The 23449-nt window shown below is 39.2% G+C and overlaps 3 protein-coding genes and 1 non-coding gene across 6 annotated transcripts; 3 read left to right on the top strand and 1 right to left on the bottom strand.

Annotated features, from left to right (window-relative positions):
- Positions 1-54: 54 nt before the first annotated feature.
- Positions 55-11697, bottom strand: LOC130407631 (uncharacterized). Of its 3 annotated transcripts, none has more exons than XM_056730719.1 (8): positions 3803-4144; positions 3605-3693; positions 3239-3305; positions 2144-2500; positions 1604-1636; positions 1156-1248; positions 649-765; positions 55-475 (listed from the first exon to the last, which is right to left on the bottom strand). In XM_056730719.1, the coding sequence occupies exons 3-8, from the start codon at positions 3303-3305 to the stop codon at positions 210-212; spliced, it is 933 nt and encodes a 310-aa protein (XP_056586697.1). In that variant the 5' UTR covers positions 3605-3693; positions 3803-4144; the 3' UTR covers positions 55-209. The 3 variants fall into 3 exon arrangements, with proteins under 3 accessions (XP_056586697.1, XP_056586695.1, XP_056586696.1); XM_056730717.1 differs by having other exon boundaries at positions 3605-3648; XM_056730718.1 differs by lacking the exons at positions 3605-3693; positions 3803-4144 and adding an exon at positions 11567-11697.
- Positions 11698-11978: 281 nt separating this feature from the next.
- ppp1r26 (protein phosphatase 1, regulatory subunit 26) lies at positions 11979-20052 on the top strand. Its single transcript, XM_056730714.1, is given in 6 exon segments — positions 11979-12116; positions 13723-14305; positions 14307-16936; positions 18993-19110; positions 19195-19244; positions 19851-20052. Coding segments are annotated over 5 exon segments (3324 nt in total). The 5' UTR covers positions 11979-12116; positions 13723-13783; the 3' UTR covers positions 19855-20052.
- Positions 19975-22108, top strand: mrps2 (mitochondrial ribosomal protein S2). Its single transcript, XM_056730720.1, has 4 exons — positions 19975-20199; positions 20404-20517; positions 20834-20963; positions 21093-22108. The coding sequence occupies exons 1-4, from the start codon at positions 20175-20177 to the stop codon at positions 21625-21627; spliced, it is 804 nt and encodes a 267-aa protein (XP_056586698.1). The 5' UTR covers positions 19975-20174; the 3' UTR covers positions 21628-22108.
- Positions 22109-23184: 1076 nt separating this feature from the next.
- Positions 23185-23314, top strand: LOC130408556 (small nucleolar RNA SNORA17). Its single transcript, XR_008904771.1, has one exon. It is a non-coding gene; the product is annotated as a small nucleolar RNA SNORA17 (small nucleolar RNA).
- The last annotated feature ends 135 nt before the right edge of the window (positions 23315-23449 follow it).

Below are 23449 nucleotides of genomic sequence, written 5' to 3'. Positions count from 1 at the left end.
GCACAAATATACATGTTAAAGATTGAAGACCGCAACACTGATCTCTCCCAACAATAAAACAGGGTCATGCATGTTCATGTCATGTCTTTTTTATTAAATAAATTAAATTATTTACAACAGTTCAAGATGATAGCCATTGCATTGCGACCCATAAACACACTGCAGCCAAGCACAAAGGAAGTGACATCACAGATCTGATAAAACAGTTACTACAAAACGGAAACGATGCTACTGCCCTCAAGAGAATCTGCACCTTCTTCCCTGTTACCAGTTATAACCATCACAGCTTCAGTGTCCAGAAGCACAACCGGATCTTTTTCTTCCTCCTGTTTGTCTTTTTCATCTTCTGCAGTTTTAACTTTTTCTGTGGTGTCACGCTCTTCCTCCTCCACAGAACCTCTCTCATCCTGTTTCACATCTTCAGCGTCATTTCTGCGTTTATTTCCTGATTCCAGATCTTCCTCTGGTTGTTCTACTGCAGATTAAAACAATGTCAGTAAGATCTCACGATCTCAGCATGTACACAGAAATTGCAAAGAGTTTGTTGGCTGGTTCAACCAACGACACTCCAAAAACAGCATATCTATGGACATTGTGTTCAAGTGTGAATGTACAGTGAGTTTTGTGTTGGGCGTGTTTAACAGTAACCTGGTTTTGATGGGATGGCTCTTCTACCGTCTCTGTTCAGGGAAAAGAATGCCACTAGCAGACTGATGAATGGCAAACATCTGAAAATGTAAATGAGCACAATTTCCCACAAATCACCTGCGCAGAAAAAAAATTTCATTTGACACTTGTACTATTACAAACCCTCGGAAGTCTTATTGTTATGGTACGGGGTGCATACGAAGTACACAATGAAGAGGATAAACCAATATACACAGTTATTCCAAATAATTCCAAGGAGTAAACAAATGAGGGTCCACACACACAGGGCAACACAAAACAATAACCGTCAATTAAAGAACACAGGGCTTAAATACACAATGAATACACAAAGAACTAATTAACAATATGAATGAATGAAAGAACACAGACGGAACATAGAACTAAACACTTATGGTGTTCTGTTTATAAACATTCATTTATTAAAAAGTTAATTAACCTATGACAGACAGCTGATAAAAAGTGCATTATATTTATATGTGATCTTACTGCTTTCATTTGAAGAATCTACAAAATGTCCATCCAAAGAAGTCTCATCCTTTGGGTTTGTCTTCGGTTTGTCTATTACAAGTGGCTTTTCATCTAAAAGAAAATATAGTTCACATGGATGACAGCTCAATCTAAAACTTTACATGCACAAATTTATTTGTTATGATTGTAAATTTAAATCTATTATGTATCAGCCATTCGCTCATGGAGCAAACTGATAGATCAGTTGTAATCTGTCAGCCAATCAGCTCGCATTCTCTCTATGCTCAATACGTTACGATCAACTTTAAAATATAATATTTAGATATTACACATGTAGATTTGTCAGGCACAGAAACATGTCTATACAGTTCATATTAAGAATTGTCATACTGAAATGAATATAATAAATCAATGATCGCAATTGTTTGATAAATAAAACATTTGCAGTAACACTTTGAATACTCACTGACTGTTGGGAAGGATATTATATGAACACTGTCTGTAAAACAGGGAAAAAATAAAATAATTGTACAATAAATATTCAAGAAATATATTAACTGTTATGGTATAATGGAGTTGAATAACATTACATTACATTTACATTTAGGCATTTGGCAGACGCTTTTATCCAAAGCGACTTACATTGCTTTATCCTATACATTTTTACATAGGTATCTGCAATCCCCTGGGATCGACGCACAACCTTGCGTGTTGGGAGTGGGAGTCAGAATTTACACGAGCACATGAATGAGAAAAAAATATTTCCGTAAACTGTATTGTATTGTGTGAATTAGTTTGACAATGTGATCTCACCTGCAGTAACATGAATTTGAATGACACGTAAGATGGTGTTATTTCTCTTTAGTGGTATAGATAAATAGCCTTGATGCCCGATGACTCCTGAGATAGGCACAGGCTCCCCGCGACCCGAGGTAGTTCGGATAAGCGGTAGAAAATCGAATGGAATGGTATAGATAAATAAGTGAATGTGGAGATAGAATCTTACCTGTAGTTGTTGTTGCCTTATTCCAATGTTGTTCTTTATTGACACGTAAGATGGTTTTATTTCCCCTGCCTTCAGTCAGTACTGGTATGTCTTTGGTCACTTTACACACATATTCTCCTGTATCATTAGGACTTATGTGTGCGATGTGTAGAGTAGAACAATTCTCTGATGGAGATTTTTGGTATATCTGGATCTCTGCTGAAACTTTTGTGTCATTTTTTAACCAAACAACTTTAACATTAGATATTTCCTTTGTAATTTGAGTCCAGCAGCAGGTGATTTCAGTAGATTCTCCTACATTCACAGTAATGTTGTCTGGACTCTGAATCACTGATATCTTCTCATCCAAACCTGCCACTGTGAAAAAAAAAGGTTTTAACACAATATTTTAATTGTTGCCAATGTTGATTTTCTAAAAGTTTATAGCAAAGCAAATCTTAAATATGAACAAATATAGTGACATATTAAACTGCCCGTTTTATATCTGGAAAAGCACATAATGATTCAATTCAGTTATAGTGCTTTTTACAAGGGTGCAAAGCAGCTTTACAGGAAAAATGAATCAATGCATCAGTAAGAGATACAAAGTTTAAACTACAAAAAATAGAAAAAGTCACTCATTTTTACAGTCAACTTCATTTCCAATAACACGAGTTACAAAAATAATAATAAAATACTGAAAATAATAGAAATCTAAAAAACTAAAAGATTGATCCTTTTCTGCTACACTCTTCTTGGACCAGAATTAAATAAATAATTTATAAAACTATTGACCAATGTGTATTTATTTTTATTTTTATGAATGACACATGTAATAAAACATGAATATTAAGTGGGGGTGTATAGAAAGTTTAACTCTAAATATAATCTGAAGATAAGCATATAAATGAAGTCACCGTCAACACGACAGCAACACAACCAACAATTCACACAGCTTAAAAAATAAATGCTTCGTGTTTTAACATAAAATAAAAACACAACAAACACAAAGCGCATGTTTCTCTTTCTGTATGGTGCTCAACGGCAAGCCAGTTGATGGTTCGAGGGTGTTCAATCTGTTGTTTTTAAGCAGATGTTTAGACTTGTGGTACTTACCTCTGGAACAAAAGCAGGACAAGATGAGACCACAGAGCAGAACGAGGGGAAAATTCATCCTGAACATCTGAGGACAAAATAAACAATCATCAGGTCATTGACAAACCTGCTCGCAATAGAACACACAGACAGAACAACAGAAGACATGACTTCCTTGAATGACACAAAGGCTTCGTCTTTCTTGTCAATCTCAATAAACAATGATGAATGTCGCCCATGAAACCCAGAATTAACATTTCTGGTTTAGTGTTACATTTTAAAATCCAATTTTATTTTTATTAAATGCAAAGAAGAACTTTTAAATATAAAAGGACCTAACAAGTGTTTTGTGTGGTTGGATGGTTCAATAAGAACCTTCCACATTACCTTTCTTGTGCACCAAAGGTTCTTTGTAGTCTTCTGTGGCGTTTCTGTACTTTTAGAGAATATTTATTTTTAGGCCTGTATTTATTCTACTAAACAACAAAATGATAGAACATATTTTTGAAAACTATTAAATAATTATTTATCACATTATTATGTGATAATCACAAAATAATAAAAAATAACAAAATCTTTTTTTACCCATAATGCGTGATCTTTTTTCTCCTGAGACATTTAGTATCTCGTAATACACATGATTCATTGCTGTTATACATTTTTCACATTATCGTTTTGTTAATTAACTTGATGCTGACCTCCACAAAGACTCTCTAACATCTAAACGACTCTGTGCTTCTCTCATATTATGTTTTCATTCCTCTTGCTAATGTTTGCCGGCATGTGATCTTAAAGTAAACTAAGCTGTGGTTTGTATGGTTTTGACCCTGCAGCATAGTGCTGCCCTTTAAGAAGTGCCTGTGATGTCAAGATGGTTATTTTTCACTGCTAGTTTGGCTGCTGCTGTATTTCCTAGAAAAGGAAGATTTCGATCTGTTCTCTGATTTCACCAGGGTTATTTTTCAAACTGACGATAGCATTTTCGATAATCTTTCAAAACTGAGTTCATAATAGATTGGAAAAAATACCAGTCATCACTAACTCACATCATTTCAGTGTGTCACATTGTGTTAGCACCACAAAGGTCATAGGTTTAATTCAGAACATGTTAGATAAAAGTGTCTGCCACATGCAAAAACGTGATCATTTTTCAGAGATCACTACCCGAGCTCTCATTTTGTGTGCCTGCTTTTGTATAGCATGTTAAGAGAATTTTTCTTAAAGCATTGAGAGGAAGTGGTCACAACAGCATCTTCATAAACAGGAAGGCCATCACGGTATTAGAAGAGACAAAGGGGCCACAATGACTAGAGATCGATGTTGGGCTTTTGTGGTTACATTGCCATGGCACATGACTGACAGGAAGTCAAACCAAAGTGTATTAACACATTGAAAGGTGTCTCTCTGGGTAGTGCCCATGTGCTTGTATAGCAAATCAATGGTTATTCACATACAGTATATACAGTCCAACCATGTTTAGAACAAGCACCTCTAGCCTTATTCCACTTACATTATTGTATACCTCAAATAATGACTTAGAAGTATTACAGAATTTGAAATGTTAAATTCACATCACGATTAAAGTACTTTGACAGGTTTCATATCTTTTTGTCTCTCATAGGAATAAACTAATAAGCTGTATCTTCAGTTCAATATAACCGTTCAATGTTTTTCCGTATTCTCCGGCACCCTGCGAGGACGTGACGACGGCCTTCTGACATGAAATCATTAATGCAGGATCACTGCTCTTCACACAGTGATATAACAATAGATTTCTGACAGTGAAGAGGAGATGCAGGAATACTTGACTAACATCTTCTCCTCTTCAAGTCAAGAGCCTTCAAGAACATATAGCCTTACTCACCTGCCAGTGCACTGTCTCCTAGCAACCAGAGAGTGAGAGAGAGAGAGAGAGAGAGAGAGATAGAGATAGAGAGAGAGAGAGAGAGAGAGAGAGAGAGAGAGTGAGTGAGAGGGAGAGAGTGAGTGAGTGAGAGAGATAGAGATAGAGATAGAGATAGAGAGAGAGAGAGAGAGAGAGTGAGTGAGAGAGAGAGAGAGAGAGAGAGAGAGAGATTCTATGGCTGGTTTAACAGTATTGGGTGTCTGATCATGGCAGTTAAATGGTGGGTAATTGAATTTTGTTTCTTCCGAGCATTCTCAAGTCTGATGCTTCTCTCCCATCAATCTCTCACGACGTTTACGCTCATGTCACGCACATAGAGTGACACACAGCTTCACAGACACTTTACCAGAGATATTTTAAATCAATTTCGGTTCTGAAAGACCTTTTCACTATGACTAACGATCATGTGACTCTAAAACACTAGATTTTGACAGAATGACATATCTGAACGTATAAAAAAGAAGTAGAATAAATCACCACAATTATTCTGTAAGGCAACGTAAAAAATCATTTGACTTAAGTCATTTTCGTGATAAATGTTGCTACAGAGGTCCCATTTGGATTCTGGTACGAAACGCCCCAATTTTACTTCTCCATCAATTGACTCGCCTTACATTTTTTCTGGGAGTAACGGATTCAAATGCCGCGTTGGCTTGATCTCCCACGCCTCTTCTTCTGGTAAAAAAACTTATTTTTCCTGAATTCTGAGAACCTGGTTTTAAATCATTCACAGAATGGGGAGTAAACCCTCCCGTGGACTTTTTGAGAAGCTGAAAATCTACTTTGGGAAAGAAAGTGGGTTTTGTTCCTAATCCTTTGTGAAGGGTGAAGTCTATGGAGAGGTGTGAATCAACATCACACTTAAGTTAAATGGACAGCGTTAATCTCACAACAGTGGTTTCTGAGGACACGCGACTGGTTCAAAATTCATCACGGTGTTAGGGGAGTGTGAGTATTTACTAGGGGGTTGTTAACATGTTTTGGTCCTAGCTCTCTCTATAATCTCTAATAGGCAAAATCTTTACCAGGAAAATTAAAATATATTCAATTAAGTCTCTTTAATGTGTCAGTGATTTAAGGTTAAGACTAAGGCAGTTTTGCCACACATGACACTAAAGCGTTTTCATTGAAGCGTGTAAACAAGCACACACAAACACAGATGTTCTCATACGTGGTGATTTAGATTGTTGTGTATTCTTGCTAAGTGCTGCTTTTAGTGTTACAACATTAATCATACTGTATACAGCAATTTCAAGCACACACAAACACGGCCTTAATGGCACAATAATGGCATATTCCGACACAAGCAGCATCAAATATTCATTACTGACATCTGCTCTCAAAAACAAGGAATATTACAGAAATAATTCGCCCCATAAATGAAAATCCTCTCATCATTTACTCGCCCTCGTGTCTTTCCAAACCCTTTGACTTTCCTCTGTAGAACTAAACAAATAAGAAATTCTGGTAAAAGAAAACCAGCTTGACAGATGTTGTTTAACATGCAGGAATGGATGCATAAGCTCTATAAGGTATTGTAAAAAGGACCCATATGGTTCATGCAAATTGAATGTCATGTTTAAGCCACACGACAGCGTTGTGTAACAATCTTAATGCATTATTTGTTTAATAGGAGAAAAATGTAACTGGTGGCATTGGATTGATCCAGTTCTAAATTATGATTCATAAATCACACAGATCCGGATTTAAAGTTCAACTCACTGACTTCATTATCAACCCGAAGCAACAACAGCTCGCTGGAGAGGACGGCTGTCGGTGAATAATGACACAAGGGTCAGTACATGACAAGAGAAATTTCTTTTTTGTTTGAAGTTAGAAAGAATAACAAAAAAAGATGCGTGTGAGTAAACCTGTTACTTTATACTAAAATAACTTTCTCACACTCGCCAGGTGAGTTACCCTGAAAACGACCTCACACACACACCATCTGTTTATGATGTGTACTGTCCCATTGGGACCTAGTCACACAGGTGCAACGTATCCCTGCCTCCAATTTTCATTCCTTGGGGAGTTAAATTGACCTCAAATTTACGACTCCCAGATTAGCAAAGTATGGATCAAACAAACCCATCAATAAACGATCATTAACACAGGAACATCCACCTTATTCTCTGTGCTGCTTTTTTACTGATTCAATTCTATTTCCTTTGGGAGCGGGGACAGTTTTTGCAAGAGAACATAAAACGTTACACCCATTCCCCATAATGTGGGATTTTATATATGGAATGTTGAATTTAATAGGAAATATAATCACATCATAGGCGAAACCAAAGAGGCTTGTTCTATCTTGCAGGGGGTAAGGTGTAGTTAAAATGTAAATGATCGTGTCTCCAGCACTATGGAGGACAAAGACAGTAGAACAGTGTCCCCTGTTGGCAACACATACATAAAAGCAAATGATTTATAGGGGTCATATGGCGCAAATTCGTGTTTTTCTGTGTCTTTGGTGTGTTATAATTGCAAAAATTAAAGTGTCGGAACAAAAGATGCAATCTATCCAAAAGCAAATGCTCATCCAGACCTGTTTGAAACGTCTCGTGTAACCACACCCCCACAAATCAGGTTGTGATATGATTTGACTAAGACCTCCCAAATGTATACGCAAGTAAGGTGGGTGTACCTGTCAGTAAAATTGCGTTGCAACCTGAAGCTCCAAATATTGTAAGAGGCCTAACATTTCCGTCACACTCTTGAACTATTCGACCAATCACTACACACTGGTTAACTGGCCAATCATAGCACACTTTGATTTTTAAAACCGATGAGCTTTGTAAAAAATCTGCGCGTGTCAGAGAGACGGTGCAAAGAGGAGATACAAACGTGCACAGTATGTGGATAATACAGCGTTTATTAACCTTGTTTTAACTGTGTCATATGAGCCCTTTTATGGTTCGGTCAAAGTGACTCATCAAACATTTGCATAACATTTGAGAACTTTGGGTGTAAAACTGTGGGGACCGATGATGTGTTGAAACCTAACCATAAACAATCCAATTTAACATGTTTGAATAAAAAACAAACCATTTAAATACTATATTTGATCTAAAAATTAAAAGTTAAATATTGTGTACTGCAGGGAAGTTTTGGACTACCCAATTCGAATCTGAATGGAAATGGAAAATCATTACAAAATGTCTTTATGTAGTGTGTTTTGGGTTTTATTCCATTAGTGTTTAATTGGTTCTCATTTACCAGAAAATATCCCACCCTAGAGCTCAATACATTACCAGTAGAGGCCCACAGAGACCTTGTAGATCCATTAAAACAATACAATTCCCATTATAACCATTAAATCCATTAAAATATTTGGGATGCATACTAACAATTTTACTTCTGGGGAAGCATACTAACAAGAACAATGGTGTAATCTTACACACAGGTTGTGAAGGGACACAATATCCGAGAAGCCAGTGCCAAACCTTACAGTGTTTTGATCTGAGCTCTGTCACACAGACATGCTTTCTAACCACCATCCAACTGCGTCTCAGCAAGACTTTTGTGCCTACTGACCACCCGTGTCAAAGATGTCCTTCCCGTAAATCCCTGCAGTGTTTGTGAGGTTTGTGTTGTATTCTTGTGGTTTGACAGAGCGAAGTCCCATTGATTTATTTCCCAGTTTCTTGGGGGCCTTAACAAAAGTGTGGAACTGGGAACTGAGTAAAAGTGTGTGTGTGTGTGTGTGTGTGTGTATGTGTGTGTGTGTGTGTGTGTGTGTGTGTGTGTGTGTGCGTGTGTGTGTGTGTGCGTGTGTGTGTGTGTGCGCGTGTGTGTGTGTGTGTGTGTGTGTGTGTGTGTGTGAAGTGTGCATGAAACCAACTTTGGGGGACACAAAAGAAAACTTCTCTGCAAGTTGTCGATGTGTGTCCAGGGTCAAACACACGCAAAGATTAATTTATTCAACAGGCATATTAACAAACCCTCTGCTGAGTTTAAGGTGCCCTTGTAAAGGGGTTTGCAGGGACGTCCTGCCTGCAATAAATCACTCGAAAAAACATCCATAATCTAAAGACAATAATCAGCAAGATGAATCTGCTGCCGGTACAAAACAGAAGGTCATACTTCATGAGCGGAAATGGGCAGTTGCTAAAACCCCGGCAGTGTTTGTTTAGGGCTTTATAGTTCATTTGAATTTGTTAAACCTTCCTCTCTCTCTGTCTTTTATTATTATTATCAGTAAATCATTAGTAATGCGTGAAGTTCAGCTCCTGTGTAATTTCCCGAATCTCTCGTAACACATCACTCTGAATACTAACTTGTTCATTTAAATGCTCATCACTTCTTTATGCTGTGCCATCTTTCATCAGAATGGCTCTCTCATTTCTTCTCAGTCACTCGGCTGACTGACATTCAGTGACTGCAGTGGATTAGTTGGCACGGTTCTCGTAGTTCGTTCTTTGTAAATGAAAGCGCACTTTCCAGGGTGAATATTAACCCCACCAACACCTGTTAGTTTCTGACACGTTGTTACATTGTGATACACAAGACATTATATGGATTAGATGTTATTTTAAGCAAACTGAAAAGTTACCTTCAAATGTATTTAATGGATCAAATGGACAATAAATCAGCCATTACTTTTACAGATCTATGAATGTGACCGCATTCTGTTAAAGAACCCTGTGCCAAACAACCCCAGTCAGTCAAAGTTATGAACAAAGTTAACACAATGTGTTTTTCTCATTAAATTCATTTTTTTTGTATTAATAAGGTTCTGTACATTTTATTGATAATCATTTGTATATGCAATAATTGTTACAGTCTGTTAGTATATGTGGTATTTTAATGATATTTTACCACTACCAACTATTCTTATGCACTTTGGTCAACTCAAATAAATATGCATGCATCACAGAATGCACCTGATGCATGTGGGTTTGTGAGATGCAGAGGCAGTAAAGTCGCTACTTTGAACTTTATACGCTTTACACATGCAGAACATGCACATAAAACAGAATTTTCTATTAACAATGTGAGCTTGCTTAATAAATTCAGTCTGATCTCAGTGATTTGGGAGAAAATCAAGCAGCACCACTTTAGATCCAATTAAATACAATTTAATCACAGATTCTGTATCATGACACCCTTTCTGTCTCTAAATGTCTTCCAGCACGTGCATACAAAATCACGTCTTTACAATTAAACACACTTATATAGACATTCCCCATGTTATAGTGATGCACACACACATTTTCTTGATTTCTTGTCACAGCACAACATTCAGAAACCAACAAAAAGAAAAAGTGTATTCAGCCAGTCTGACTTGATTCTTACATTAGTATACAGCGCCATCGTGCGTCCACAGACTGCCACACAGACACAGTACAACAAAAATACTTTAAACCTCATCATTACCATAATAGTAAAACAATTCTCCATTCGGTCTCTTCTACCATATATTCTACTGGTCTTCTAGTCTTCACAAGACTGAACAATTTTAGTATTTTTTATATACTTAACGGACAGCTTTACAAAGGAACTGAAACATGTGAATTATAAATAATTGGATTGGTTTATTGGAGACAATCTAAACAAACATGTAATAACAAAAAAACAAAGGTAGACTCAAAATCAATATAGAGTTATGAGAGATGTCCCTGGAGCATTATAAAAAAAAATGAAACTTAAAAGTGAATATTTATTCACCCTCGTGTCATTTCAAACCAAAGTTTACACATATAAGATAGTATAGATGGGTATAGAAAATATTTTCAACAACACCTGCAACCAAACAGCACAGCACCCCTTTGACCTCCATTGTAAGAACACAAAACCACCAAGACTGACATTTCTCAAAATATCTTATTTTGTATTCCTCTGAAGTGGGAGTCAAATACAGGATTTGAATGAGGGTAAATAATGACAACATTTTTCTATTTTTAAAATCAAAATCAAGTAATGTTCAACTTTGGCACCTTGAGTGTGTATCGACCAATCAAAAAGGTAGCCTTACCATTTAAAAGTTTAGGTTCACTTACTCATTCTTTGTTTTTATGTGTTATTCACTATTCTTTTCTCGCCACTTATTTGCTTCTTTTGATTAGCACAATTCTATTATTCCTATCAAAACTAATTAACAGTATTCAGGCATAGCTACACCTCCAGACGAGGATTTTAAGATCATATTAAACGTGTTGTATTGTCCACATAAGTTATGTAAATGACATAATCCATCACATGATAGTACACACGTAACTACCGAACATATAGAAAGTGAACATATTTAACCTGGATCGCTAAATAAACGTTACATCTCTTCTTTCTGTATCTCCGTACTGTGTCTTTAAATGATTTCCGAAGGTAACTCGGAAGGCAAAGTGGGTGCACGAGACGCTTCTATTGCGCGCCCGTCCCCGTATGTGGACACTCCAAAAATTGAAGAATTTCAAAAGGTGGATGTGTAACACACCGGAGGATAAACTTACCAAGTCTTCATCCAGTCGTGAGGTGAGCTTTATCACATCATCTCTCGTGTGCACGCTGCGGGACTTTACTTCTGTGATGTTTATCTGTAGTCAGACGCCACACAAAGAGGCATTTGCGAAATGAACCGGCGAGAAGTGTTGAGGGCCCGGGAGCGCGCCGTCGCATCCGTGTCGCGTTGAACTTTGCGTCTTCAAACAGCCGATTCTTCAACACATTTAAGGAGATTCGTTTCTCAGTGTTGCCACTTTACCAGCCAGCCATCCAAACTTCCCAAACAGTGTTTCTGTAAATCGCTGTAAGCATGAGAGAAGGGACCGTGACCGGTTGGCCGGCCGGCGGGCGGAAGGCGCCGGTTCCTCTACGGTGTCTCTTAGCTCCGCTCCCCGGCCGCGAGTGCTGGCAGAGCCGCGAGCCGAGCGCAGGGACAGCGCGGTGCGCGGCTGAAGTCGGAGCTCCGACGCAGGCTCCACACCCACGAAAACGTCGCGCGTTTCTCACACCGAATTGTAAAAGATACAGTTCGTCGCTCGGCGGAAGTTTGTTTGTCAGGTCGGAGTTATTTTGTAACATTTCACGAGAGTTTATTGTCTGAGGAGATGCGAGCGAGTGAAGATGTTGAAGGGGCCTCGGCTACTTGCGCGAGCGTCGATGCGTAGAAATGCAACATTACATTTAATGCAATGCAACTAAACTTGCACGTTGGCATTCTTACAAATAAGTGTCACGTTAATTGTATTTTACGATAACTGCAATTATTGCAACTGACCGGGAACCTGCATCATCAGTAGGCTAATGTCGGTGGCCATATTTATTTATTCATAACAAACAGATATTGGCGGGTTTGAAGCATCGTAGTGCACGTCATTCTAACACTTGTTCTTGCTCTGTAAAGTATGACTTAAAATATGTACTTAATGATTCAATTTTCAATATATTCAACAATAAACCTTGAATTGTATGACAGGACTTTTATGTCTGGTGACAAGTTTAGATCAAGTGATTCGATCATGTAAGGTCTTTTATGTGACGTTCTTTGTAATATTTGTCATGTGCTATTACAGTTTACTATACATCTGGAGTTTTGGGCCCTTGTCCTGGGTTGAGGGGGTCTCAGGCTTATCTTCAGGACATTGACAACCCAACATTTACAATATTGTTTATTGTACAAAAAGGCAGTATTAGTATTAAATGTAGTAATATTATCATGTTTAGGCCCCATGTAGCCTTTTGTTAAAGCATGACATTAAAATAGTCAAGTAATGTAAGGGAAGTTCTGCGCCAAACTGTATATTAAAAATATTGGTAACGCTTTAGTATAGGGACAAATTCTCACTATTAACTAGTTGCTTATTAGATGCCCATTTTTAGCATATTGGCTGTCTATTAGTACTTATAAAGCACATATTCAACATGACCATATTCTACTTCCCTAATCCTACCTAATACCTAAACTACCTCACTAACTATTAAGCAACAAATTAGTAGGTCACTTAGGCAAAAGTCATAGTTAATGGTTTATTAGTAGCGAGAATTGGACCTTAAAATAAAGTTTGACCAAAATATTGTTTTGTTGCATTGCAATGCACATGATTTTATGTATATTGCAAATTTTATGGTGTTCTGGTCATATGTAATATATTTGCAAACTTCAGTTATCAACATTATTGATTATCACAATCTAAAGCATATATCACAACACATCCATAACACATTTTTATCCCCCTGTTCTAAAATAGAAAACGTAGACTTATATTTGTCTGATGTCTGGAAAATTGTCTGATGGAGAAAATATGAACATATAAAATTTTGACTGAAATCAAAATGATCCATAAAGATGTTTTCTCTCTTTCATCCCTTGCTGATTTAATATAAGAACATAAAAATAATTGCAAATAGCATGTTGGCATATACAAGTAATGGCTAATTAGATATTTTAATATACATATTATTACATGCTCAGATAGTGTTATACACATGGGTTAGTTAAGTTTAGAAGACCCTGCGACCTTAACATTATTTTGCTTTCTTTAGAACAGAACAAACCTGTGACTCATTTTAGTGTGTGTGCTTATATAGTGAACTATCTGGAAAGAAAATTTGTGACTACACAAGACTTTTAAATATTAATGACCAATTCTGTTTTCTTCATTTCCAGAATGTGAACACAAGTGGAGCTTCTCCATGCACCTACATCCCTTCCATTCCGACCTTCTAGAATGTTCCTGAAGACAATTCCTCCGGCGGTGGCTATTCACTCAGAATGGAGGTCCAGTAAAAGCTGCATCCTGCCTCTCTTTTTCAATGACAGTGCCTCCGACAGCGACCTCGCCTCTGTTAACGGCACCCCCATCCCACAGAAGATCCAGATGATCATAGAGAGCCTCCACAGCACCCAGTCTTCGGACATGACCGACAACGGGCAGGACGCTCACTCCAGCCACGAGACCGGCTACAAGGGTCAAGCGCGACTCGCGGACACGTCGGAGAGGTCCTGTCGAACGGATGCTAGGAGACAAGCCGCTGGGTCTGATACTGGAGAAGATTCGGACAGCGACGATTCTGTGGACAGGGGCATCGAGGAGGCCATTCAGGAGTATTTAAAGGAGAAAGTGGACCACAAGCGCAAAGGGGATCCGGTGATGGGTTCCTCCCCAGCGGCCAAACTTCAACGGAGGGAACCGAGCGCGCCAGACGCCGCTAAACAACTCGCACATTCCGGCAGTGGTAAAGTGTTAACCGGCTAGCAATCACATTCAGAAAGCCACCTCAACACAGCCCTTGAAGGAGAAAGTCAAGAAGAAAAGTCTAAGCAAAGAAAACCCCTTTAAGAAAGTAGAGGTGAGTAAAAGTTTGCCGGTCAAAAGCCCTCCTCTGTCCAGATGTAAAAAAGGGTCATCTTCGTCTTCTGAGATGGACAGATCTCCACCACGTCTCGTCATTAAAGAGGAATTGCTCGACTCAAGCAGCGATGACGGAATCGAAGAGGAGATTACGAGGTTCAAGCAGGAGAAAAAAGTCAACCTAGAATGTAAAAAAGACGCCACGATAAAACCACAGCGAACTGAAGACTCAGATACCAGCAGCGATGAAGGGATTGAAGAAGCCATACGTCGCTTCCAGGCAGAAAAATGCGAGGATAAGAATAGTCCTCTCAAACCTACCCAACCCGTGCCTGTACAGAGTGTTGCTCAACCACTCAAAACGCTGTCCAAGAAGAACAACACTAAGAAACTGACCACCAAAAAGTCTGAACGCCCTGCTCCACTGACCATAAGTCAATTTCTAAACAAATGTTCATCTCGAGGCTCAAAAGTGAAGGCACTCACAGCGCCGCCCTCCAGTCCACGTACCACAGACGCAGAGCATCAGATCCACTCCGGTTTAAATGTGGACACGGCTGACCTGATGTGTGCAGAAGCCATTCTGGACATCTCCAAGACGGTCATGCCTGAGGTCTTCGAGTCCAACTTTAACAGAACCACGCAGCAGACGTTTCCCGCAACTGACGACAAAAGCAACGACAGCTCCGTCGACAGCGAGGACGGAATCGAACAGGAAATCAGGAAATTTCTGGAGCTCAAAGCGCAGATGAATAAAGAGCCTTCTCCAGATCCAACAGCAGGCAAAGAGCCGAAGAAAAAGGCGAAGGAAATCCAGTCGAGTAATGTGAGGTTGTCTTTATCAAGAAAACGCAAATTTAAAGAACAAAGCAAACCTTCAGCAGATGGAGGCATCGCGTGTGACGTTAATAAAGAGATGCCATCAGGGAAAACTTCAGTCCGTAGCGAATCAACCAGATCTCAGATTGCATCCGCCGGGATTTCTGCTCCTCTCACTGTGAAAAACAACAAACCAAAACAAAACTCTCCCGCTCGTAAGGTGTCAGGCGCTTCCGTACCCCAAGACAAAGGTTCAAGGACTGTGATTGGCTCGGAGAGAAATGACAGCAGCGATAAAAGCAGCTCGTTTGACAGCGACGAGGATCTTGATGCTGCGATTAAAGATTTGCTTAAAACGAAGAAAAAGGTTAAAAAGAAGGTAAGGGACACGAGGGCAAGAAAAGGACCTTCAGAAGCATTAACAACAGATACTCTGAAAAAGCCTAAACTGACCACAGAGCAGAAGAACGCCCCTCATGTCAAGACTTTCAAATCTACATTGCATGCTAAAAACAAAAAGATTCCTCGTAGCAAAGCTGGTAAGAGCAAATCAGAGGGCCAAAACTGCAAACAGCCTACAAGTCTTGGAAACGATGGAGGTGTGAAGGAACATCATCAAGAATGTGGCTTACCCTCCTCTATTCAACAAGCAAGCGATGAGGACAGTTGTGTTGACAGCGATGACAGCATTGAACAGGAGATCAGGAGGTTTCTGGCCGAGAGAGCCAAAGTGGCCACACCTGTACTTAAAAGCGTCACACAGGAGGGGGGAAATGACGAAGATTTGGCAACGTCAGCAGATGTTAAACTAGAGTGTCAACAAATTCCCATCGAACCTCCTGCTGGGCTTCAAAATAATGAAAGACAAGCGGAAATGAAATGTGCTGGTGTATCTTTATTTGTTAACAGACAAACAGACTCTCCTGCGGAAGCGGATAAGGGACCAGTCCTCACACCGGGCACCTCTTCCATTAAGCGTTTTTGGAAAACTGAAAATGAAAATTTGGAGATCTCGACAACGAGAGACCAAAAGAATGGCTTGTCCAGTAAAAGCACTCCTGTCAGTCATATAAGCTTGAAATTCAGCTCTTTCACATCACCTTCAGAAACGCCTCAAACATCTGATCAACACCAGAACTTGTTCCTGATGGCGTCTGGTGACGGCAGACTGAATGAGCTCACTGAATGTCCTTCAGCCGACTGTAATGAACGTCTAACCAGCCATCAAAGCAGACCAGCCCCGAGGATACCTTTGAGCGAGGTCATCAGGTCTGTGTGTCCTTCACCGTTCTCCAAAACAGACCCTCCCGAAAGCACGCCCTCCACAGAGAACCCTGCGATCACCACAAGTGACTTCTTGTCCTCCACAACCCCACGCAGCAGGACAGAGGAGATTTATCTACATGAACACATGAACAGGGACAAAAAAGACCAGGCGTCACTTGTGCTGCAACCGGACCAGACAGCCTTCCCATCATTCTCAGCTCAAAAGACAAACAACCTGCAGGTCAGACAAAGCGAACCGAGTGAGTACAGAGTGAGTTTAGGAGAAGAACAGAGGGGGGGAGGTGAAAAGCAGGAAGACAAAGAGCAGGAGGGACGAATGAAGGAAGACGAGGAAGAGAAATGTTTAGATGAGACAGACGTAGAGGCAGATGAGGACAGGGAAGATCAAAAGAGGAAGGCAGGAAGACAGCATCAGCCCAGTCAGTGAGTACATACTTGTGTCCAAACATACACACATATCAGGTGAAGGAGCCAAAAACCTAGAATGTTCTCATTTAAATACAAAACACTTCATGAATTGTCTTGTATCAGAAAGGTTATTGAGTGATCTGTGATCCGCAGGTTGATTCTCATCCATATATCCAAAATTTTCCGTCAGATTTAGTTGACAGACTAAAATATATTTGCATTTCCTCTCCAGCATTTCAGTCTTTTCGTTCAGTATGTAGATTCTAAGGGATCGTAACATATAGGACTCTTTGAGTGTACCACATCCTTATTTTGTATGTTTGTACATTTATAAATATATTTAAAAGCGAACACAATGTCATAAAGAGAGATTAAACTTTTGTTGTTTCTGTTGTTCTTCTGTTGTATTTTCTCTACAGCAGCTGCAATTTTTTTCTGAATGAAACGTACAAACTTTGATTCACGGGTTTTGAAACGCATCGTTTTTTTATATTGTCTTATTCTAGAATACAAAAAGTAATGACAATGAGAAGCCGAAGGTTTGTGAGTTTACATGTAAAGCCTCCCAGGTCTAATCACCTAAATCGGTTATTGTGTTTGCAAATAACAAAAACATGCAAATCATATTTCTTACAAGACTAAATGGCGTGAAGGACTGCAGAATGTAAAGGCCAAGAGATTGAAAATGTTTTTTGTGTGCAACATATGTTTGTTTTCAGGAACTGAGAGTGGTGACTTTTTTTGTGATGGTTTACGATCCGTACTTGTCAGATTTTTGCAATGTTTTCATTCTGTCAAGACAGGGACTGCATTGCGACCCCTGACCTCTGAGAGGGCAAATAAATTGGTGCTGAATGATTCAAAAGGAGAGAAAACTCTTTAGTGAATATAATCTCAAGGACCTCATTCATGAAATTTTAGCAGAACATTTTTCAGGTGTAAAATGTTATAAAGTTATTCTTGTGTAACAGAAGTTTGTTCTGCCTGTTTCATGAATGGGGTTCACTTTGTTTACTTTAGTGTATATAAAACGTTTGACAACAGCCATTTACTTGGTTTGACTTTTTTACAAAAAAAAAAGACATTAGCAATGGTTTTTATGGTCACTTATGTTTCTATTACCCTACAAGCACTAACTTACCCTCAATGATCCAATATCCTCACCAAGCATTTTTGCTAATGTTTTTGCATTTTTTTGTGGGTAGGGGTATTCATAAACATGTTTATAATCTTGTATGTTTTCTGTCATAACCAGGTTATTTTTTACCCCTGGACTCTTAAAACTTTTCTCTCTGTGGACTTATTTGCATACATAATTAGTCATAGGTCATTGTCTCTCTCCCTCTCTCTCTCTTTCTGCACCTGATTTCTAGTTCCTGTTTTTGTTGCTTGTATGTTAAGTGTTTTCCTATGTGAGAAGAATGTTATTTATTTTTGTTTATAGAAGAGAAGAAAGTTAAAAACACATGCTGACTATGCTGGACATTGCCAGTTTTCATAAATATTTTGCAAAAGAAAAACAAGGAAAATAGTTTTTGTCCCCTGCTCTGAACAGAGAATAGATGCTCAACTGTGTTCCATAAAATGTATAATAAAAATCGACTTTGAGACACCAGATTGAATGAGCCTTACATTGTTGTGTTCAAGTGCGCAAAATGCAATTTTTATAAATGTTTATCTCCTCGCTCTCTGTAACCGATGTATCAGAAACCAAAACAGATGGCAGATCTCAGCGCTGTTGGATATTTTCCTTCAGCTGTAACTAGTTCCCTTTTAGACTAAAATACCAACCTGTCAAGGTTAACAAACAAAGAGATGTGGATTATATACAACTTTATTTAAAAAAAATGTGCATATAATTCTTAAGAATTACTTTTAAGTAAAAAACGTGCCATTTTTAACATAATTTTTTTAAGTTAATTTTTTTGCTGCTGATAGTACTGATTCGATTTTAAGATATAACGAAAATAGCAGTTTTGTCCTAATATAAAAAAACTACCTCTTCACTGTGTGGAATGGTTGGATGTTTATTTGAGCATGCGTAATGCTGTTTTTCTTGTGATTGTACCAGGTATTTATCCACCTCTATAGATCCCGGGATTTTACTGAGTCCATACATTGCGCTTGATACAGAGGAGAGGAGCCTAAGATTCAAAAGCAGACGCCTTCAGGTTCAAAAGCAGTTACAGGTACATAGAAAGACTTTGTTCGCCTAATATGAATACAAAGTATATGCGGTCCCCTGACTAATTTAGTTGAATGTGTGTGTGTAGTACAGTACAACAGTCAAGCGGAGGTTGCAGTTTGTGGTCAGTGTGCCAAGGTAAATACCCATCTCTTTGCACACAGGTAATTGAGGTCCCTACTTTAATTTACATCTCATACCAGCTTGAATTCTTATACACGTTCAAGCTGGTCTGTTCTGTAAGTGGCCTTCTGGTGTAGCTGGTGGACCAACATAACTATGATATTCACCTACAAAATGAGTGGACAACTGGCAGCTGGTCTTACTTACTTTTATGGGTACCTAGTTGACAAATAAACTGTAGCCAACATGTGTCCTATGATGTGGCAGCAAAATATTTCAACATATGTCCTGGGAATCAAACCCATGATCTTTGCACTGATAACCTTGATAAACTGTTAAAGCTTTCCTGTAGCTCAGTGGGAAAGGCATTGTGTTAACAACAAAAGGTTGTGGGTTCGATCCCAGGGGATCTCACATACCTATGCAGAAATGTACAGGATAATGCAATGTAAGTCGCTTTGGATAAAAGGATCTGCCAAATGCGTAAATGTAAAATACAGGAATACCTAATCAGGGTCGTCTTGACACCAGTTTAGGGTTATAGTATTAGGAGTTATATCAATTGTATGATTTTACACAGAATGTTTATTTGTGTGTTTGTTTGTTTGTTTTGTTTTACAGATAAACTGAAGCTAAAACAGAAGTTCTCATGTTCCGTAGAATATTGTAATTGATTGATGTAAAGAAATTATTTTAATTACGATAAAATAACAACACCCTAACAACGACTTAGTTCTTATTGTATTATTTGAGGTTCTGCGTGTGTTTCTCATGATTTGAGCAATTTGTTCGCGGTTGTTTGAATAAAGTTTTTATTCGGCTAGCACTTATGGTAGTTGTAGTTCGTGTAGTTGTGTGACGAAGGCGCTTCGTCGGGCCATTGAACATCATTTCCCAGAATCCTTGGCGCTTTGCGTAGATCGGGGCGGAGCTCAAAGAGAAAGCATGGCTGCTGGTATCCTGACTAGAGGTGAAATAAAACAATTTTTAAATGTTGATGTACTTTCATTGCGTTGTTAATTGTATCTTAAGACAAACGCTTGCGTACGATTTGTAATGACTTGACGTATGACAAACGATGCAAATTTAAATTTTTACGTAACTTAATTGAAGGTGATAATCATTTGTCGACAGTGACATTTTTAAGCATTATGATTTTACTTTCTGTGTTTAGTGTCACAGGCTCTGTGGGGTCCCCGGTTGGTGGGCGCTGTGTTGGCAGGTCATCGACACACACTCGGTACCGCAGCTGCTGCGGCCAAACCGTCAGCACCGATCGATGATACCGGTGAGACAGTCGTGCTATATGTTTACCACTATTATGTGTATATTGTGTATTACATTTGTGCATGTAATGGTATAATGTGCCTGATTTGCCAGAGGACTATGGGCTCAGTTGAGTCTGGTTTCTCTCAAGGTTTCTTTTTCCTCAAATATCATTTTGAGATTTTCCTACCCAGTGGCATTTACATTGTAAGCTGATGGCATTAATTTAAAGCTGGTTTGGAAACACCTGACTTTCCCGGGCTCCAGGACAGGTGGACTTGAATGGATGCATGCAAACCTAACGTGAAGTTTTGTTTGTGCTTGTCATACATGTGCAGGTGTGAAAGAGAAGATCTTAAACTTCCCCCTCACTCAGCCAGACTTTTTCCGCTTGTCTGAGCTCTTCACCATAAAGGACCTGTTTGATGCCCGTGTGCATCTCGGCCACAAGAAAGGCTGCAGACACAGGTGGGACGTTAACATAAAAATTATCTGCTGCTATCTAGAAATATCATAATACGCTGTATGTATCATAATGTGATTTGTTGATAACTTACATAAACAGGAAATGTCATCCTGTCTCCCCTCTCGTTTTAGGCTAATGGAACCCTATCTGTTTGGTTCTCGCCTGGACGTTGACATCCTGGATCTCGATCAGACGGCGGAGCACCTCCAGAGGGCATTAAACTTCACTGCTCACGTGGCGTACCGGAGTGGCGTTATTCTGTTCATCTGCCGCAGACGCCAGTACAGCCACCTTGTCGAGACGACAGCCCGAGAGTGCGGCGAGTACGCTCACACGCGTTACTGGCAGGGTGGACTGCTCACCAACGCCCCTGTACAGTACAGCCCCGGCGTCCGGCTACCGGACCTCATTATATTCCTTTCAACCCTCAATAATGTTTTCCAGCCACACGTGGGAATCCGGGACGCAGCTAAAATGAATATACCCACAATTGGGGTGGTGGACTCCAACTGTAACCCCAGCCTAATCACATACCCGGTGCCAGGCAATGATGACACTCCTGCTGCCATGGAGATGTACTGCCGGCTGTTCAAAATGACCATCAACAGGGCAAAAGACAAGAGGAGGCAAATGGAGCTGCTGAGGGGTATATCAGCATCAGCATGAGAAGGGAACACCACGGCTGTGCCAGTTAACATCATTTAATCCAGTCCACACATGCAAACTACAGCAGGAAAAAATATGTCCAACGTTAATATTCAGGAATATTCATGTATGTTTATGCCAAAATGTTCAGCGTCCAGGAATTTGACCCATAGTTTAATACTGCTCTTGATTAAGATCCTACAACTTGATGCTTTGATGATGGAAAAGATGCTGTCAGTTCAGTGGGTTGTTCTGTTATGTACTGTTGAACAGTAAACTGGCATTTTGTATTCAATGTATTCATCTTTGCTTGTTAACCACACTGTGAGAAATGTATAAGGCAGGAGAACCTTGACCAACCCAAAAATAAAGGCATTCACTATGCCTTTATTATTCCATTTGTGAAATATAATTGTTAAACAGTTGGTTATTTATTGGATTCATATGAGTTTCTCTTGAATACTTAGATAAACCAAATAAAGCTTCTTTAATTCAAAATTGGATATCAAATGTATGTTTCCATGTATGTAAATGTGACTGTGTGGACGGGCAACGACGATCAACGCATTTATTATGGCCCAGCAGGTTGCCGTATTTCTGTTGTATAAATAATTTGGCCCCTCCTTTCGTCTGGATTTATTCTGTTTCCACAAGATAAGAAGGTGAGAATAACAACTATATATTACATACATTGTAAACCTGCCGTTAAACTACACACTAACTTTAAATTATTCTATCGAAACATGCGTGAGGTAAAACACTGCGAATTGAAAACAGACATTAACTTTGACGTCATGTCAGATGGGTAGTTTGGCAATTGCGTTATTATGACGGATATGTAACGCTGTTTCTATTGTAATGTGCAAATATATTTGTAACAAACATTTAAATTTTTTGTTATGCTGTCATGTTTGTTTAAAGCTGTCTAAACGCCCACCTGTTGCATTTGCATTCACGACAGTATCTAACGTCGAATTCCGCAACTCAAATGATATTTTCAAACGCGCTTTATGACAAGATCATGCGCATATTATAGTGATAATACGGTTATTTTTAGACATAAAGCCTTTTGAGGTGTCACAGCGCGTGCAACCGCAAAGACTAGATCTGGTGCATGCGCAGTAGCAACTTGGAAAACATAGGGATTTAGCGCAATTTAAGCTTAAGAAACCACATGTGTGGCGCAGTATATGTCAGACCTAATTGTTGGTCGAAAATATGTCATTTCATTGTAACCCTAGTGATCGATTTTTGAGATATCGCAGTTCTCCCTTTACAGTAGATAGTACTGCCCGGAACCAGTCCATATATGGCAAGAGCGCGGAGACTTTCTTTAAAGGGACGTTGGCTGCAGTTCTGTATTTATGTCGGTAGGGGCGACAGAAGCTCAGTTCCGTGTGTCACTACGCTTTACAGTCTATGGTCACTACAGGGATCCGCGTTTTAAAGGATAAAGAAATGGGCTCCTATTATCCACCCTGATATGTCATCTTCGGAATTTGTCATAAATATGATTGATCTTCAACACATTGATTATTTTGCACCCAGGACACCTTCACCTGCTCATTTTAATGTGCGTTTGCCCCGTGAGACGGAACTCTGGCTGACGTGCCATTGTTGTGCTATAAGTGGGCAGAAAGGAAATGGCTTGTGATCGACCCTGCTGTTCTGAACAGTGGACCAGGGGCTTGGAACAGGGCCGGATAAACTATGTTTGTGTGTGCGTGTACACATGTACTTAATTACATTAAGTATTCCAAATATTGTCCTTCTGATCTATTTGTTTCCAGGTGTGTTTGATTTGATTGTAATTGTGTGGCTCTGGAAGTTTGGAACAAAGGCT

This window comes from Triplophysa dalaica, chromosome 19 (assembly GCF_015846415.1).
Source record: "Triplophysa dalaica isolate WHDGS20190420 chromosome 19, ASM1584641v1, whole genome shotgun sequence".
NCBI classification, from domain to species: Eukaryota; Metazoa; Chordata; class Actinopteri; order Cypriniformes; family Nemacheilidae; genus Triplophysa; species Triplophysa dalaica.
Note: the sequence above shows the minus strand (reverse complement) of the source record. Positions and strands in the feature narration are given on the sequence as shown.